The 19816-nt window shown below is 40.6% G+C and overlaps 1 protein-coding gene across 4 annotated transcripts in view; it reads right to left on the reverse strand.

The window, feature by feature from the left end:
- Window positions 1-19816, reverse strand: part of dop1a (DOP1 leucine zipper like protein A) — a 34046-nt gene that overhangs the window by 13057 nt on the left and 1173 nt on the right. Inside the window, exons 1-19 of one of the 4 annotated variants that reach the window (XM_086310565.1) lie at window positions 19788-19806; window positions 18784-18981; window positions 18429-18610; window positions 18169-18339; window positions 12188-12377; window positions 11934-12032; window positions 11427-11526; window positions 10453-10562; window positions 9555-9669; window positions 9313-9433; window positions 8727-8846; window positions 7840-7957; window positions 6584-6613; window positions 3416-3682; window positions 1264-1786; window positions 840-1123; window positions 603-755; window positions 428-528; window positions 31-296 (exon numbers count right to left, since the gene is read on the reverse strand). In XM_086310565.1, the coding sequence (XP_086166691.1) occupies window positions 31-296; window positions 428-528; window positions 603-755; window positions 840-1123; window positions 1264-1786; window positions 3416-3682; window positions 6584-6613; window positions 7840-7957; window positions 8727-8846; window positions 9313-9433; window positions 9555-9669; window positions 10453-10562; window positions 11427-11526; window positions 11934-12032; window positions 12188-12377; window positions 18169-18339; window positions 18429-18610; window positions 18784-18921 (3088 nt within the window). In that variant the 5' untranslated portion in view covers window positions 18922-18981; window positions 19788-19806. Of the gene's footprint in view, window positions 1-30; window positions 297-427; window positions 529-602; window positions 756-839; window positions 1124-1263; window positions 1787-3415; window positions 3683-6583; window positions 6614-7839; window positions 7958-8726; window positions 8847-9312; window positions 9434-9554; window positions 9670-10452; window positions 10563-11426; window positions 11527-11933; window positions 12033-12187; window positions 12378-18168; window positions 18340-18428; window positions 18611-18783; window positions 18982-19787; window positions 19807-19816 lie in introns of those variants that run through there. The other 3 variants (XM_086310566.1, XM_086310564.1, XM_086310568.1) reach the window with 3 other exon arrangements.

The raw sequence follows: 19816 nt of genomic DNA on the forward strand, positions 1-19816 counted from the left end.
TCAAAAAGACAGTTAAAGGTTAGTGCTCACTGTCTGAGAAGCCAGAGTCTCTGTTGTAAATGGGTTCTGATGGCTCCCGTTCAGGCGGTTCAGGGAATACTTGGGCTAAGTGGCGCTGCGCCTGCACCCTCTGAATGGAGACTCGGTGGGTCTTGGGATGGAGCAAGAGGAGGAGGAGTGGTTCGAGGACCCGGGCAATGTCATGTCTTTGAAGGACCTGATTCAGCCAAGCCCGACCAACTGCACTGGTACATGGATCCCAGTAGCTCAGGCAGTCCAGCATTATGAAGAGAGATCTGAGGGATAAAGACAACAGTAAGACAAAAAAGGTAAGAAAAGGAATTTAAGAAAAAGGGGTCATCAAATCTACTAATGGTGGATACTTTCATCAGCACAATTTCCATATGATCAGCAGTTTCACATGTACCTGTCAAATGTGCGACTAAACGGAGAAGACTTGGTGATGTTCAAATCTCGCGTTAAATGCCACAGCACAGAGAATTTAACGTGGGCCTCCAGATGAATTTGCTGAAACAGAAACATGCTTCAGCATGGATTTCTTTTATCTGATTTTTGCCTGGTAATGTGAGCACTATGCTGACCTTGTCCCTGTGCATGAGTTGCTGGCTGATGACATCCTCGCAGATGCTGGAGGAAGGAACGAGGTTGTGAAGCTGGTAGAAAAGTTCCACACTGCGCTGATGGTGCTGAGGGGTTCCCTCATTCAGCTGGTCCCACAAAATCAGAGCCACCGACTGAGCAAAACATTAAATGGGGTTAAAAAAAATAAAGAAAAAAAAGCCAAATAGTTCCACTGCAATCTGGAACCAGATCTCTACCTTGAAGAAGTCTGTCTTGTCAGCAATGTGCTTTAGGATTCCCTGAGTGAGCGGCGGCCTGATGACTACAGCCACTCGACCCTGGCTTGGACTCATGGGCTGGGTGGACTCGGAGCTGGCGCCAGATGCCACACTTTCAGCAGTAACCATGGCAACAGACTGGGTAAGCCCAACTAGGTCCATGAGGAGGGATATGGCTACACATTGCAGGCTGAAGTCACTGGCCAGGCAACAGGCATCCATCAGCGTCTGGAGCCACAGCGGGAGCCGGACCTGCTCACTCTCTGGATGGATGCAGGAGGGACAGAAAACATGTTAAAGACTTAACATGAATTCGTGTCAACAAACTTTCCTTGTTCTTATTTACAATGATGTACAACTGTATGCACCCATTCGTGCATTTATTAACATAGACTGCACCTACCAAGCAGTTCTTCCTGTCTGGGTGAAGACTTGAGATTCCCCTCTGCGATGTAGACGGGGAAACTGGAGCATTCAAGGAAGAGTTGGCAGGCAGCCGTGAAGGCAGCAATGCACTCTTTCTGGACCCTCCCAGAGCCCGAGCAAACCTCTGCATGATCACCATTCTGGGAGCTCTCTGAAACCAGGAGCCCTGATTGTGTCACTTCGCCTCTGTGACCCTCGACTTTGTTCACCTGCCCTGGGATAATGTATAAGGTAATGAGGCGGGAGAGAAACTGCTGGAAGTGCTCCAGACAGCATTGCATGACTGGTTTGTCCAGAGGTTTAGAATGACACGGGCCTGAGGAGCGACGGCCTGTTCTGACTGTGGAGTGCGGATGAGGGGTGTGCTCTGCCTCTTCAGGAACGTCTCCTTGGTATTGGACAAACTCTGTGAAGCCACTCTCAGAGCGACAGCTGGGAGTGTTTTCCACATCCTCGAAGACATCCTCAGTGCCAGGGCCCTCCAGAGTGGAAGGGAGAGTCTATCAAAAAAAAAAAAAAGACAAAGGAAGAAAGATCGGCAAAAATGCAGGCATTATCCATCTGTAAGTGAATTATTTTCTGAAAAACTCTCAGATTTCTTATTAATGATTTTTTTTTCTATACAAAACCAAAACAAAGGTATTAAGCTGAATGAAGGGTGTAGAGATGTTTTGAAGCATCATCATGGACACTGTCACAGCAGACCCTTTGAAGTATAATTAGAAATTACATCTAAAATAGGACATCACAAATTTATCTAATAGCATTTTTTACTCCATAAGGCATTGCAGGAAATGGTAAGACACCATATGGCAAAATTTGTTGAAGTTGCAGTTTTTGCTGCAAGTTACAGAATTTGTTTCTCATTTGCAACTTACTGATATAACTTGGTTTATTACTGATATAACACTGCTCAAGTAACTCAATCTCCACCTATAATATAATCTGAAGACACTTCCAGGAAGTGCAGTGTATCGTTCATATAGTGACTTGAGCAGAAATTTACAGCCTTTGTCCATAAGAAATATGCACTCTGTTCAGTAAATAATCACTATGTGCTTAGCTATTAGTTAAAATAGTGTTAGCCTTGCAGCAGACACATAAAGTTTATGACTACACTGGTCTTTATATAGTAAGGCTGCTGGGCCTGATCTGAGGGAGCATCCTGCTGCAGCGAGACTGACAGACTGAAGTTCTTACATTTCTTTATTCCGGCCAACCTTTGGGGGCCTCGAGGCTTCCTGGGATATATTTTGAGTGAGGTAGCGTGTACATTATGGAGCTTGGACTCAGATGGCATGTTTGCTAGAACGTTCTCTATATGCCCCTCAGAGTGGGTGTAGGGGTGGGGTGTTAACAGTATTCAATGGATGTATGCAGAATGTTTCCACTCTGATGGATATGGCAAACCCCAGAGGCATCGCGAGCTAGTTTATTCCTCTACTTCCTCAGAGGAAAAAGCGAGCTGGGCTCAGCTGTTGGGGAACCATCTTCTGCCTTTCTACTTGTCCTCTTTCAAGCCCCTCATGGGTCTCTCTCTCTCTCTTTCTCTCTCGCTCTCTCAACAGTCATGGCCCTCTCCAGCTCTGAGCACTGGACTGACTGAACTTTAAATCATGGCTCACTAGGCTTACAAACACTTAAAACAACCAGGTTGTTGGACAGGGACCAGAAGGACCTCAACAGCCGAAAGCAGCATTTGTTCTGAATAATCTTCAAATGACTTGTGTCGAGGGAGCGTGGAATGGCAGGGCCACCCAGCCAAAGACAGCACAGGCCAGAGGGCTGGCAGGAGGCACCAAGAGGCCCTGTTCATGGACCAGGACACACCATCAGAGCCTAAGCTGATGAGTTTTTGGCCAATAACTTGTAGGGAAAGCCAGTCAAATTAAGGTTTGATCCTTGTGTTTGGCAGCAACAGGGTCTGTTTTTTTTAAAGGATCAGAGACTAAACTAAATGATCAACAGAGCTTGGCAGAACACTGACTTCTCTTTTAGTACTTTATTTTTAACTTTCAATCTCTTTACTGTCATTAACCCCGACACTTTCCAATTATTATCTTTTTCCCTTTATCAGGAACTCCAACTCCCTTTTACACCCCTGAAACATTTTGAGACATTGTAATCACCTGTTTGTCCTCCGTGTCTCTGTTTTTGTCCCTTGCTGAGTTTGATGGCTTGCCGATAGAGCTGGAGAGGCCCTGAGCTTGAGGGCCAGATGGCAGGGCCAGAGGGGAGACCAGTGGAGGTTGCACCTTGCTGAGAATCTTGGAGCACAGACGGAGGCAGTGGGTGAGCTCGCCGAGGCCCAGGGCCTGCAGGTGACAGGTCAGGGCTGCTACCATCCGCAACAGCAGTTGAGGGAGATGCTCTGTCTGGATTTCTATGTATGTCTCCTAAAAAGGTGCAAGGGACCAAAACAGAACTGAGTTGTGGAACTGAATATAATTACTGTGCATTTGAAGGGCTTAGAGGGGAACATGATATGAAGTTATTACGCCTGTTAGCTATGCTGATGCTGGGCTTTAACTCAGACAGTTTGCTTGATTAAATATTGTTAAATACAAATTCATATATACGACTGAGTATCAAAGGGCAAGTCAGTGGAATTTTTGTGTGCTTTCTTTTTAACTTACATGAGGTGTGACCAAAAAAAGTTACAGGCCCACAAATATCAAAAAAAGTACCCGATTTAATTTGTCTGAGCTCGTTCATCTTCTTGTGCACCACTTCCACTGCTGCTGCTATTTTTATTGGCTGTATGGAAATCCCATAATGACGACCGTGTACGTCAAACATCGAGCTAAGCTGAGCAGTATTCAGGAACCAGGAGCAGGATTGTTATGATTGTTGTTAATTTAGAGTTTGACTACCGACCTGAGACATCTGAAAAGGGACATTCAGGGGAACCACCCACCACATCGTAATGTTTGTTTACCACTGCAACACAATCTTCGCTCACAACTGGCACTACATGCCACATTATGGCAAGAAATCACTGTTTTGACACACTGGAGGAGATCCAGTACATCACAGAGGCACAAGTGCAAAGGGAGAGAACAGGTCTTCCTCTGAGGGACCTAAAAATAGCAGCAGCACTAAAAACAGTCTGGAAGAGCAGGGAAAAAAAACATTTTAGACCAGAAAATTTGAATGTTCCTATTTGTTTATGATCACACCTTGAATCAATAAATTTAGTGTTGTATCGTTTCAGTGAATGACCATGTGCTAATTCTAAAGAAGAAAGAAGTGGAAAATGCTATTTGATACTGTTTATCTGTTTATGTGTGTGCATCTTATATAAAGTCTAAATAAGAAAATAAAACTATCAATTCTAAAAAATTTTTACACATCAGAACAGGACAGAATTGGGTAAACACAACCGGATATGAACAACACATGATGTCATTTATTTATTTTACAAGCAAATAAGCCAAAATACAGAAGCAGTGTGAAAGCCAAAGTATATTCTAATTTTTAACAGCTTGTAAGCTAGTCCCCTTTAGAAGAAAAAACATGAAGAAATATTTTTTTGTCTCATCTGTCTATCAAAATGTGGAGGAATTTGGCCCACTCTTATTCATAATGTTGCCCTAGGTTGTTAAGGTTTGGAGGCATCTATTTATGTACAGCTCTCTTAAAGTCACGCAAAAGCATTTCAATCAGGTTGAGATCAGACTGTGATCGGGCCATTGCAACACCTTGATTCTTTTCTTTTTCAGCCAGTCTGTTGTATTTTGGGGGGGGATCATTATTCTATTACATGCCCCAGTTTCAGTCAGGCTTTAGCTGTCGGACAGATGGCCTCACATTTGACTTTCCAGAGTGTACTTTATTTTTATTTTAACTCGTTTGCATTTTTCTGTGTAATTTGGAATATGAACTACTTTAGGACGTGGTAAATCCCCCCCACCCCCTTTTTTAATCTGTAGTGGTTTAGTCCAGAGCCTGTTTGGCCTTGGCTTAACCTGTTAAATGCTAATTGGTCAGCTTGTTTATTTGTGAATGTGTGATTGGTCCACTTGGATTTCTTCTGTTTCCTGTTTTTTTATTTAAACACAAATTGTTTGATATTTTGTAATGACCCTGATGAAGGTCGAAAGCAGAAACACATTTGTCAACCAATAAAGTTGTTCACTAATAATTTAAGTTTCGTTGGAGTCTTCACGTCATCAGATATTTGTATTCTCCATGCACCTTGGAAGTAGGTGCAGTTGTGCCAGAAAAAATTGCTGGTTACTCACGTTTGACTCAAGAATACTTTGTTATACAGAGGAATTCATGGTGGACTCAATGACTGTAAGGTGTCCAGGTCCTGTAGCTGCAAAATCAAATCATCACCCCTCCACCATCGTGGTTGAAAGTTGGTTTGAGGTGTTTTTGCTGATTTGCTGTACAGTGGTCCCTCGTTTATCGCGGGAGTTACGTTCTAAAAATGACCCGCGATAGGTGAAATCCGCAAATCAGCCAACTTTATTTTTTATTTTAAAGGTGAACCGTGTTATAGTGAGGGACCACTGTATTTGTTTTTTATTATATGTGCTGCGTGGTTTTGGGGGTTTTTTGCAATTTTTTGCAGTTTCTCTGAGCACTGCACGGTCTGACATTGTTGTCAATTTTCTGGGACATCCAGCCCTAGACCCCTGTTTTCGCCGTCATAGTTCTTTTGATGGCAAAAACAGTAAATGGGTACTTTGTTTGCTTCTGCATTTTGGGTTAGATTTTACTCATCTAAGATTACATTTACCCAGTTTTAAGAGCTGCTTATTATTAACTTTCTTTTCTTTACCTTTAGTTCAATAGTTCAAATGGAAGAAAATTGTAGTTTTGTCATTAAATGTATTAAATCTATGCAACACAGAGATTTTATAAAACAAAAAAGGCTAACAAAACATATTATAGCACAAGCATTAACTCAAAGAGTAAAATAAAAGGGTCATATTTCTTAATAAATATGTCAGCACTGCAGTAGCATATAACTGCTTGCATGCTTAAGAAAAAAAAGAAAAGCACATACACACTGGGCAGTGATTTCATTTTCACAAGATCCACACCAAACAGCCATGTTAAGCTTGCAACACATGTGATGGTATGTCATAATCCATTGGGATCATGTTTATTTCATTTGGGATTAAAATGACACTAAGTGACAACAAGTCAGTCAATTTGAAATGATCAGTCAAAGCAGGGAGGCAACAAAGACGGCCTGAGGGATGTTGGCAGGACGTTGCAGAAATGTTATCGTAGCCTCAGTGAAGCAGGGTGAGGTGAAAAAGCAGGAAAGAGCAGTACTTTACCTGGCAGATTACCCTCATGCTTCTAGTAGGCTTCAAGGAGAAAGAGCAGATAGTTTGAACAGACAGGAGCGAGCAGAGAACGGGCAACACAGCACTCTCACATTCTCTCTTTATACAAATACACCTGTACGCACGCGCGCACACACACACACACACACACACACACACACACACACACACACACACACACACACACACACACACACACACACACACACGTGCGTACACACACGCACACACACACACGCACAAGCTTTTAAACAGGGTAATAAAAGAGTGTGGGATTTCCAAACCATTCAGATTGGAAATTCAGTCTAGACAAGCATAATTTTACAAAGATGCAAACAATAGTTTTGGCAGGAAAATGAAACACACAGGCTTTTTGAACCTGTGCAGTGATGGCACACAAACACACAGAACAGACAGGAGGAAGGCACACACCCGAGTGGTGGCCGTAACATCCCACAGACTGGATGTTACAGAAACAGATCTGAAGGACAAATCTGACAACATGAGTGCAGAATTGTTAATGGCGAAAGTACTTGTAGGGGACATACTGGATAAAAAGAAAGTATGTGAGCCAAGAGAGAGAGACTGAGACTCAAAGCCCAGCAGGGTGACAAAGTACTGTAGGAGAGAGACGACAGGTTGTGCTAGAGATGCAACACCAAAGAAAAAACCTATTAAAGACAGAAACTAAAACATGAAGGTACGGTAATAAAAGAAAGAGCACAGGGCGTCAAAGGAACCTAACACTGCTGTAGTATGAAGCAGACAATGGAGATACTGGACAATGAAAATAACATGTAGAAATGCATGTACAGCTACAGGTCTGCTGCTACCTGCAATAATAGGAACACACTCTATACAAAAGGAAGACACACTTCAAACTGCAATGTTTCTGCCATCTATCAGAGTCGGCTCCAAATATGAGCTGGGTGCTGCTCCTAACGTTAAGAGAGCAAAGTCACTAACAAATTTGTTTAAATTAAAACCTTGAAATTGTATGTGGTGTCAACACTCATTTAATTTCAATGATATTGGTACGGACTACAAAACCTCAGATCACTGAAGTTTTGTAGTGTTAAATAAATAAATCTGTAAATGACAAAGTAGCACACAGAAAATAATACAATTGATAAGAAAGCATGAAAATGCTTAGAAATGAGTGAAGAAAGAAAGAAAGAAAGAAAGAAAGAAAGAAAGAAAGAAAGAAAGAAAGAAAGAAAGAAAGAAAGAAAGAAAGAAAGACTCACCAGGGAAACAATATCCAGCAGAAAATCTACCAGCTGACAGAACTCAACCAATAAGAGCTCAGGAGGATCTGCACTCGCAACATGCCGTGTTGCAGTTGCACTGCTGTTCACTGTCCGCCTGCAACAGGGAAACATATCTACTTAAATGTTAGGAACATTTTTTTGCTAAAATGAGAAACATCCTGTCTCTGAGTGAAGCTGAAAAACTAAGAAAGCATTTGTCACTTTTAGACTGGACTGTAGTTCCTTTAGTTTCAGTTAATAAAACACCCTGAAAAAGACTCGTGCTGATCCAAAATGTCACAGTGAGAGTACTATTGAGGACGAGAAAGAGAGATAGAGTCTTTTTTTTGTTGGCTCCCTGTGAAATCCAGAATTGAATTTAAATTGAACTTCCTAACTGGTCCTGAATGACCAGATTTATCTCATCGTATCTTAAAGAGCTCTTTTTAGGCTTTTCTCCTTTTGAACCAGCTTGTAGTTTGAATTTAGGAGACAGAAACCCTCTCTAATTTAAAGATAATGCTTTTTGATAAAGCATATAGTTAGGACTGGAGAGTAGGTGACCCTGAACCGTCTCTTAGTTATGCTGCTATGGGCGCTTACTCCCCCCCCCCCCCCAAAAAAATAAATGTTTTTTTAAATCTAATATTGCACATCCTCCAGTATTAAGCACCTTGAAACAACAGCTGTTATGAACTGAATTAGCTCCCACTACTGGCTGAAGAGAGCTTTACCACCACAATGAAAACCAAACAAGAATGAAGCATCAAAAGCAAGAGAGCAAATTTAGTTTTTAACAGATTTACACTTTTTGATATCAGCAAGATGTGCCTCAATTGCCTTAATTGTATTTTGTATGTCAACATTTATCTTAATATACAAACCTGCAGCACTCCTCAAACCAGTGAGCAATGTAGTCCCACATGTAGTACGGCTCAAACGAATTAAACAGCAAATTGGCTGTTTTAATCAGTTCTGCCGTCTTCTTGTTCTCCCGCAGTTTACTGAGAAAGAAGTCAAAATTATCATCATGCAGCTCCAGCACAATACAGCATGCCAGTGTTAGAGTAAATGTATTAACTCCGCAAATAAGAATATTCAATAAAAGGTCCAGTACGCTCTGTAGTAAATTCTATTTGTCATTCATTGTCCAGCTTGGAAAAAAAAAAAAAAACGTATACTCACAGAGGGGATCTCACTGACAAAAGTCCTTTCAGCCAAAGTTAACTAATGTGCTCCTGTCACTGTCTTGCCATTAACAGTCTGACCTAATGTATCTGACTGGATGGTTTAAAGTGATTTATGTATTTAATGTACTACTTTTGCTGCGTAAGCTTTATATTGTAAGTCCATATTTCACTATACCAGAGTCCACCGTCACTGTTAAATGAGCTGACAAATAAATGAGGCTTTATTTATCATCCCTCATGTCTCAACAGTAAAGAAGGTCGAGTAGTGGATCAGACAGACCTGCTGAGGTGTGTGTGATCTTTGCTGAAGGGACTCTGGTTTTGGAGGTCCAGCTCTGTTCTGCACTGTGTGTGCAAAGTTCGAAACACCTCGATCAGAACGTCTTCCAGGATAGCAGGCCCTTGGATGACACACAAGCAGAGTGTGTGGACACATTCAAAAATCAGACTATTTATATAACACATAGTGCATATAGGACACTAATTAGACTTCTATTATCTCAACACTAATAAACTGGTTACCAAGCTCTGGTTTGTCCAGTAGACTGATCAGGATGCGAAATGGCTTGAGGTCATGCATGAGGATGCTCTCCTCCTCTCCGCCTCGAGCCTTACCCTGCAAAATCCCCACCATTGCCTGAAAAAATAACCCCACGCATCCACACACACACACACTTTATTACTGCAAGAATCATAAAATATAATTTATATTCATTTGATTTTCATATTTGTTTTTTTTCCATTATGTTTGTCAGAACCAATTTTGTCTTCACAGTGTCGCCCTCTCATTTTTTTCTCTTTCTGTATGTGACGTGTGTGTTTCACGCTTCGTCTGCCACATCACTGGCAAAGCCGTGGAACAGACGGTCCCTGTAGTACTGACCGTATCCCTACGGAGGGAGCTCTGATTAACTATCTGAGCAGATGGCGAAGGAGGAAATATATATATATATATATATATATATATATATATATATATATATATATATATATATATATATATATATATATATATATAAAAGAGACAAAAAAATAAATTAAAAAAAATAAAATAAAATGTAAAAATAAAACTGCTGCTGGCTGCTCTCTGTGCCCACTGTGAGCACATCACTGAGTTGTTTTTAGCATGGCAGGGCAGATTACACAAGAACTGAGCTGTCTTCAAAGTGCTGGCTGCTGGGAATAGTAGCAGGACATACAGTATCTGCACAGCTAGGGAGAGGTGTGGGATAAGGATAAAGGGGGTTGAAAAAACTGTGTAGCACACAAAAAACAACAACAAAAGATTTTCCCCCCCACCATACTGCAGACATGTCTAGTCTCAAGAGACATTGTTTGGGGAATATTTCGAAAATCAGTTTTACACAAAAAAATTTTTTTCCATTGGTGACCTGATTATGCAGTCAGCCTGAAAGCTCACCTGGACCAGCATGTCCTTAGAGAAGGTGTTGAAGTAGTGGCTAGCGTGCTCCTCCGGGTTGCTCTGTCGAGTGCTACGGGGGCCTATTATCACCCCATTGTTGTCAAAGCCTTTAAAGAAAAAAGTCGTATACTTAGATTCACATTAACATTCAGAAAAAATTCTATAACACTCAAGCACAGGAAAAGGTGTAAACCCTTTGTTAAAAGAGGAACAAATAGAGGTTGAGTCTCTCGCTGAGATAAACCTGTGTGTTTTATAGCTTCTTTTACAGTTAGTGGCTGCTCAAGCATTAGTAATATTTCAGCCTCAAATGCAGATCAAGATTTACTAAGTGTGACTAGATTAGACTGGGTCAATCTCCAAAATGACTGAATAATAAAACCAAAACAACATAGGTGCTGCTGACTGAATACTAATCACACTCTCCTGTTTACCTCAACATAAGACTCAGCCTGATTTGTTCCTTCATCATTTCTGTCATTCAGAAATGTTTGTATTTAATGCATTTAACATTGTAAGCTGCTTTACTTAAAAAGAGTGGGCAGATTCACTTAGTGTCGCCTTTTAATCATGCTGATACTTACCAGTGTGTTTGCCCACAGTAAGTTGCAAACAAGAAAAAATAAAGTAAGACAACAGCCAAAGCAGATACAAGCTTAATGTATTTTGTTAAAAACAGCAGAAACATAGTGTGCACACAGAAGGAGAGTGTGTTTAAAGCTTTGTGTCTCAGGATTCCTGCCACGGTCTGTGAAACTTGTCTGTTAGTCCTCTTGTATTTACATGAAAGTGGATTTAAGGCTAAGAGTAAATAGTAAAAGTAACCAATTCTTAAGAACCACGCACTTTGACAAATACAGGAAAATCTGGAAAATATCCCCTTATTTCTACAATATTCCACAACTGACATGATGAGTACAAACAGTGATGCATCCGAGTGTCAGTACTGTGTCTGAGCATGGATTTCGCACCCAGGAGCCAGGCGTAGAGTCTGCGGTTGAGGGACATGTCTCTTCTCAAAACCACATGCAAAGCTGCTGACAGGATCCGGATCATGTCAGGGCGAGTTGCCTGAACACAACACACAACAGACCACAATATTTGTCATTGTGTATTTGTCCTTTTTGCACAGATTATATGGTTTTACACACAAACACAAAGACAATCAAGGCCATCCTAGCCCTGCCAGATCCAGAAATGTTTTTGAGGTGAAGAATTTAACAAGCAGCCAGCAACAGTCACCAAGCTAGCTGCCTAAACAGCCTCCTTGTGATCAGATACACACACACGCATGCATGTGCAGATGCACAGAAAGACCCAAAGAAACACCTTTAGATTTGAAACAACAAAAAACAAGAACAATAATACTAATGTTACAACGGATATCTTATTATGAGAAGTCCATAGATACTTCAGTCTAAAGCAGACTCAGGGAAACACTGTTATCATACTGCACAGACCACGCTACTTCCCCCTACCTGGCTCATATGAAAGGGGAAGCAGAAGAGGATCAGGTCCAGAGTGCTCCTCTGTACTAAAACACTGGAGTCCTGGACTGACGTACTGACTGCTTCCACCTGGCAAGAACAGAAACAGAATATTATCCAGCCAGCCCAATCCACTCTAAGCTGTAGTGCATTTTTTTAACTAGTGCTCTCACTGAAAGGGTCAAGACCTATATTTTTAATTGAAGGACATGCAATGCTGTCATGAGGAATTATCTGCCACGTACCATGAGCTCGATGTCACTACCCATGACATAAAGCTGGTCCTCCATGGAGAGCTTACGGTTGAGGTGCAGAAGTACAAAGGATACCCCGGGGAGACGCACAGAGGGGCTGGTCAGGATGCTGCCCCACAAGGCACTGTAGAAAGCCGACTGTTCCACGGCTGCAGCCACCTTTTCCAACAGGGTGTTGGTTCTACAGGAAGCACAGATGGGTCACAGGGACCAGCCTTAGTAAGCACATACCAACCTTTACCTCTAACTGGCCTGGCGCTAGAAATGATACAGTCCACAATGCACAGCTGGTACTAAGAAGTAAAAGTCTTTGTCTACATGAGCATCTAAAAATCCCAAAGTAAAGGGGGTTTATATGAGATCCACCACAACCAGGAATCTGAGAACTCCAGAAAGCAAGTGTTCACATTCTCACACTACACCTTAATTATCATATTGCCAATCAAGAAATAAGATATATGTATTACTAATGCAACTATATACATAGTAGTATTGATAATGTTATTGCTATTTTTCCAACAAGATTTAACTGAGAAACAATCCAAGTTAAATAACAAACCATCATAATTTATTAGTCATTACCGAGTCTTCTCTGAAGAGAGCATTCACTGAGACACAGCAGATAACACGGCCCAATAGTGGTGTAACGTCTACTGAACTAACAAGAAGGCAGTATGTTTGTGTTTCACTTCAGTTTTGTTTCAGTTAGTTTCAAATGTTACGGCTTGCATCGTTCAGTTTAGCTTTCATTGTTATTACATTGTTAAGTACTCTGAAAAAAATATTTCTTTAGAGTAGCTGAAAACAGCCTCATTGTTAGATTTTAGTCTTTTTAATTATTCTAAAATAGCTGGTATGTATCAGGGGCAAGATACATGAAGTTCTGAATAAATATTAAAGTGCCAACACAACACTGTGGAAATAATTTATAATCATGTAGACAAATATGAATTGTAAGAGCCACATTAAGATGCATATCTTATTTTTTGCTTTACAAAACTTTTTTTTTAAACTATATGCATAAATATATCCACCATAGCCTACTGATAAATCTGTGAAATCTGTTTTCACAGATTTAACCATAATAACAAAGAATGAAGATATGTTAAAGTTATGACTACAGTAAATTTTGTTTATTTTGAAAGCTTTTTTTATTTTATTTCAGGTAACCAAAACATTTAAAAAAATTATTTTTTTGTTTAATTTTAGGTAAAATATAATTTAACTATAATAACCTTGCACACAAGGTTTATAAGACATAAGTTAGTTCTTAGGTTATAATGCAACATGAAAGTCCTTTGAATGAGAAAGAAAATACTGAAACAACAACAAAAATAAACACATAAAACAACCTCCTTTTAAAAGTAATTTGACAGAAGCAAAATCTGTTCAGAAAGGAATCACAATGATAATGTATATACAATTACTATACAATTACAGGCTGAAAAGACAGCCAACATTCAGATATGCCATAAATAGGCACATTTATATTCACAAATATTAATTCCATACGGTATTACTAACTGAGACACTGTAACAAAATGGCACCACCGTTTGCATTAGAAACACCTATGCGTTTCCTACTAGAGCATGCTGAAAGTCTACTATATATACTGTAGGCCAGTAGTACCATCATAGTTTAACTGGAACTGGAGCGCCCCCTAGGGTTTACTTTGCACAGGATGAATACATTTCTGACTACCTGGCCTATCATTTGCCAATAAATGCTAAGATAGTCTTTTGATTTGATTGAACAAATGAAAAGAATAGATGCCTACTTTCAGTTTTCAGGACAATCTTAGACTGTTTCAGTGATCATTATGAGACATGAAAATACATCGGTCTAAAGTCCACACCAAGTCTCAGGCTATCCTCTGTTAGTAATAGTGATGTTGCAATGACTCACATACCTCATTTATCATTCATATGATCTATTATCACTTCCTTTCCACATTAGGCAATAAAATGCATTCTTGTAATGGGCTATCACAGCAATTTAACTCTTTAAAGCCCACTGTATCGTATTTGATATGTGTGTCTTTGAGAGTTTTTGAGACTTCTATAGCATCAGCGTGACTTTTTTGTACCCTAAAAAAATGACATAATTTGCATGACACATTTTAATGACTAAATTGCAAAAATATGCCTTGTGTAGCAAATGTTACACAAATTAAAACTCATATACAGTGGGGCAAAAAAGTATTTAGTCAGCCACCGATTGTGCAAGTTCCCCCACTTAAAATGATGACAGAGGTCAGTAATTTGCACCAGAGGTACACTTCAACTGTGAGAGACAGAATGTGAAAAAAAAAATCCATGAATCCACATGGTAGGATTTGTAAAGAATTTATTCGTAAATCAGGGTGGAAAATAAGTATTTGGTCAATAACAAAAATACAACTCAATACTTTCTAACATAACCTTTGTTGGCAATAACAGAGGTCAAACGTTTACTATAGGTCTTTACCAGGTTTGCACACACAGTAGCTGGTATTTTGGCCCATTCCTCCATGCAGATCTTCTCGAGAGCAGTGATGTTTTGGGGCTGTCGCCGAGCAACACGGACTTTCAACTCCCGCCACAGATTTTCTATGGGGTTGAGGTCTGGAGACTGGCTAGGCCACTCCAGGACTTTCAAATGCTTCTTACGGAGCCACTCCTTTGTTGCCCGGGCGGTGTGTTTTGGATCATTGTCATGTTGGAAGACCCAGCCTCGTTTCATCTTCAAAGTTCTCACTGATGGAAGGAGGTTTTGGCTCAAAATCTCACGATACATGGCCCCATTCATTCTGTCCTTAACACGGATCAGTCGTCCTGTCCCCTTGGCAGAAAAACAGCCCCATAGCATGATGTTTCCACCCCCATGCTTCACAGTAGGTATGGTGTTCTTGGGATGCAACTCAGTATTCTTCGTCCTCCAAACACGACGAGTTGAGTTTATACCAAAAAGTTCTACTTTGGTTTCATCTGACCACATGACATTCTCCCAATCCTCTGCTGTATCATCCATGTGCTCTCTGGCAAACTTCAGACGGGCCTGGACCAGGGGCGGAGCGTGGGGGTGGCTTACGGGGCTTAAGCCCGGGTTGTTTTGTCAGAAGCCCGGGGTATTTTGGAGTGTAATTTTTTCATAGTTAGATGCCTGGCTGACAACTGTATAAAACAAAAAGTACACACAATATTCGAAGCACATAGTGCACACTGTGGGAATTTACGACTGTGCGTGAATCCCCCCCTGATATTGGTATGATCCAAGCTCAGGCACTAAGCGAGGGGGCGGGGGGAGCTGCTGCCCGTGAGTGCACTGTTGGAGAGACGGAGCCAGCCATACTAAGGAGAGCTTAAGTTTGACCAGGTACCAAAGCAAATCATTCGTACCGTACAAATAATGTAAATATGACGGTGCATCACGAAAGATTGATATGAAACTGATCACTTGACCAATATTATTTTACTTGCTCTTCAAGTGAATCAACAAATGGCGAAATGAAAAGCCGAACAAATGCTATTTTTTAGAGAGTCTTAGCTTACGTGTGTTTATTTCATATTTTCAGTTCTTACCCTCCCCGACTAATTCGGTTTCAGTTATGTACTGAAATATAAGAATGGACATTAGAGGGTTCTTTCAAAGAAAAAACTCAGGTAAATGTTATTTTATATCTTATGCTTTGTATGTTGTTCAGTATATTTCTATGCAAAACAAGAGGGATTTCAGTACACAGCAGGATATTCACATTTGTAACCAGATATTTACATACACTTTAGGGAGAAAACAAAACATTTTTACTGTACAACATCAATTTAGAGTAAACTTTTGTTTTAGATAAATATTGAAATATATTTTGAATTAGTTAAATGTCAGAATAAAGAGAGACAGAGCTGTCTATTTTTTATCACTTTCATTAAATTTAGGAGTACATGTACACTAAGTTTATTGTTAATTAATAAGAAAACTCCAGACGATTCCATTCTGAGCTGAAGAAGCTTCTGATAGGTTAGTAGAGTCCATGTGAGTAAATTGGTGGCACAGCTGTGGATGCATATAAGGCAAAACACAGAGCCTGTTTCTGTGACATGGGAACATCAAGAGATGTCAACAAAACACCAGGAACAGAACTGTGGAGCTCCATAAGTGTGGCTCAGTTTGAATACAATTTGGTGCCATTTACAATTAAGAAACACAGACAGTTTCTCTCTTTACTCTTAAAGTTAACAAATATGTTTTTATATTTATCAATCTAAAAAAATAAACATTTAGTCTGATTTGATGTTACAATTAAAAAAGTGTTTGTGTTTTGATCTGAAGAGTTTGTAAATATCTGGTTTCAACTGTCTATTTGATGATTGTCAGCACAAAGAGGGAGAGAGAGGAGCAGAGAGGGATGGAGAATGAGGACAGAACAGAGATGAACAAGAGCAGGTGAGACACACATGTTAGTCAAATGGTTGCTTACTAAAAGTATCACTGTATCATAGGTACTCATGTATCTCGTACCTAGTGTTTCTTTTTAGGTTTGCTATTTTTCAAATTCTATATTTATTAAGTTCTGCAGGCTTGTTTGCACAACAAGGCTAAATAATTATATAAACTTTTCTCAATCTAAATATTGTACTTTGGTAGAATTAAATAAATAAGTGTAGTGCAGGTCTATGATGATTTTTAGTGCTACTATCATCTAGTTCTGATTGTGGTTATGTCTTGGTTAAGTCCTCAGTAATCCTGCTTTTGAACTGTTGTAGTCCTGTTTTAATTCTGGATCAGTTCTGGGTCTGGTTGAATTGGGGTTTAGTCCCTGTGTCTTGATACAGCCCCGACTTCGTTCTGTCTTGCTGCTCAATTAAAAAACTAGTTTAAGGTGTCCTGCATGTGTGATATATATATTTCCCTATATGAAGTCATTCTTTTTTGAACAAAACTCAAAACAGAGCCTATTAATCTTTCAGTCATTTCTACACCCCCCCCCTCAAAAAAAAAAAAAAAATCCCACATGCATACTACCCTTTAGGGCTAAGCCCCGGGTGTTTCAAATGTCTGGCTCCTCCTCTGGCCTGGACATGCACTGGCTTCAGCAGCGGAACACGTCTGGCACTGCGGGATTTGATTCCCTGCCGTTGTAGTGTGTTACTGATGGTGACCTTTGTTACTTTGGTCCCAGCTCTCTGCAGGTCATTCACCAGGTCCCCCCGTGTGGTTCTGGGATCTTTGCTTACCGTTCTCATGATCATTTTGACCCCACGGGATGAGATCTTGCGTGGAGCCCCAGATCGTGGGGGATTATCAGTGGTCTTGTATGTCTTCCATTTTCTGATGATTGCTCCCACAGTTGATTTTTTCACACCAAGCTGCTTGCCTATTGTAGATTCACTCTTCCCAGTCTGGTGCAGGTCTACAATACTTTTCCTGGTGTCCTTCGAAAGCTCTTTGGTCTTGGCCATGGCGGAGTTTGGAGTCTGACTGTTTGAGGCTGTGGACAGGTGTCTTTTATACAGATGATGAGTTCAAACAGGTGCCATTCATACAGGTAACAAGTGGGGGACAGAAAAGCTTCTTACAGAAGACGTTACAGGTCTGTGAGAGCCAGAGATTTTCCTTGTTTGAGGTGACCAAATACTTATTTTCCACCCTAATTTACGAATAAATTCTTTACAAATCCTATCATGTGGATTCATGGATTTTTTTTTCACATTCTGTCTCTCACAGTTGAAGTGTACCTCTGGTGCAAATTACTGACCTCTGTCATCATTTTAAGTGGGGGAACTTGCACAATCGGTGGCTGACTAAATACTTTTTTGCCCCACTGTATATGCAGATTGAAATTTAACATATTTTCATATAGTTTGTCTAAAAGGTTCAACAAACACTCCATTATCAAAAAATTTAAGATTTCTGGCAGTTATTTCATGGTTTAGTTAAGGGCTACTGTGCACGTCACCATCATTCCAAGTGTTACTTTTTGTGTTCCTATTCTCACCTGTCATAGTACTCAGAGCCCTCCTCCAGACCAGGTAGGACCCCAGTCAATAGTCCCTGCAGGCCTGGCTTCAGGGTCTTTCCCAGGGGCAGGTAGTAGGTCTCATACAGCCCCAGTAGAACAGGCTTCACTGACATAGCAGCATTGGAAAGTAAAGGGAAAAGCCCAGCACTGTGGAGGGAAACGGCAGATGTTTATTGCTACCCACCTAAAAACCTTGTGACTATCTTGCTTTTTGAGATCTGACAGTGCAGTATTACCTATAAAGAAAAAGGTCTTTGGCCAGCCTCTTAGGTCCTATGATCTTGAAGATGACTTCATAGGTCTCCAAGGCCTTGCGGTGGACCCCGCTAGGTAGGGCAGGGTGGAGGCATTGGGCCAACCGTTTGCCTATTGTCAGCTTCTTAGGAACCACTTGGTATTTTGCATTATTCTGCAGAACCTGAGACAGGATTTGAAAACTGACAGCTGGAAGGCTTTTCCGTACAAATCATAGAACCAAAACAAGTGAAACTAAGGCCATTGTACAGACCTGTCTGCATTACTGTTACTTATACAGATGCAGTTAGGCAACAAAGCAATCTTTAGAAGAAGCTGAGCCTATAGAACTCTTACCTTATTGAGTTTGCCCAGTGCAGAGATGAGGTCTGCCCACTCACTGGAGTACTCAAAGTTCTTGAGGGCCTTGTCCACTGCTGCGCCATAATTCCTGTACTTGGAGTCACCGAGCAGCTCCAGTTCCTCTGCATTCATTCTCCTGGATGGTAATGTTATGCTAATGTAAAACACCAGCCACACATATGTACATCACACCTGCAATAAAAGAAAGACAACACGAATGGTGATATTAAGCCAAAGTGTTATCCTCTGCGTGCCTTATCATGAAACAAGAAGCCTGAGCCTGCAGTATCAATTAAATGTTCAGATAGCTCCAGAGTGGAGCTGGAGCCATTTTATCGAATCAGTCTGACATGAGTAGCCATTATCGTATTTACTCTTAGGAATGAAACACGGCAGCAGACACGGTGACCTTCCCACAAACATCTGCAGAGTTTAGAGAAGGAGATGACGCTGCTGCTGTGAGTCCTACAAGGCAATAGTTCAAGAAATCCTACTGTCTAAAAGGAATGGGGTTCCAATAAGCAGATTCCTGAGGCTGGTTAACAGGAGAGGGATGAGTCTGACTAGAAATTTATGAGTAACGGCCTAACCGTGAAATGGCCTTTTGTTTACACACAAGCAGCTGTCAGGTCTGCTCCCTGTGTTACAAAGCACTATACAGGCTGACAAACCACCATTAAATCCATAAATACTGTTAGACTGGGGAAAATTCCCTTCTCTTTATATGGCATTTTATACATAAAAATTCCTAAAAACCCTAATAACATTCAAAATGCATCGCAACATTAATAAGCGCATCCCCTCTTTCTTAGAATACACCAAAGCTGCTGATCACACTCTACTTAAATTTGGATATGAATGCATCTGACGCACACATTCATCATATAACTAATCTGAATAGTTTGGAAAAAATGTAAAACAACAATGTCGTCAGTATACACATTTATACATATGCTGACAAAGCTGTATACACTAATAACACTGCAATATGCCAATACCTGCGCAATAATACTCATCTTCTGAGTGA

This window comes from Aulonocara sp. 'chitande type north' Nkhata Bay, linkage group LG11, assembly GCF_057382095.1.
Source record: "Aulonocara sp. 'chitande type north' Nkhata Bay isolate Kocher_YH1m ecotype deep benthic linkage group LG11, A_spYH_male_GT1.1, whole genome shotgun sequence".
Lineage (NCBI taxonomy): Eukaryota > Metazoa > Chordata > Actinopteri > Cichliformes > Cichlidae > Aulonocara > Aulonocara sp. 'chitande type north' Nkhata Bay.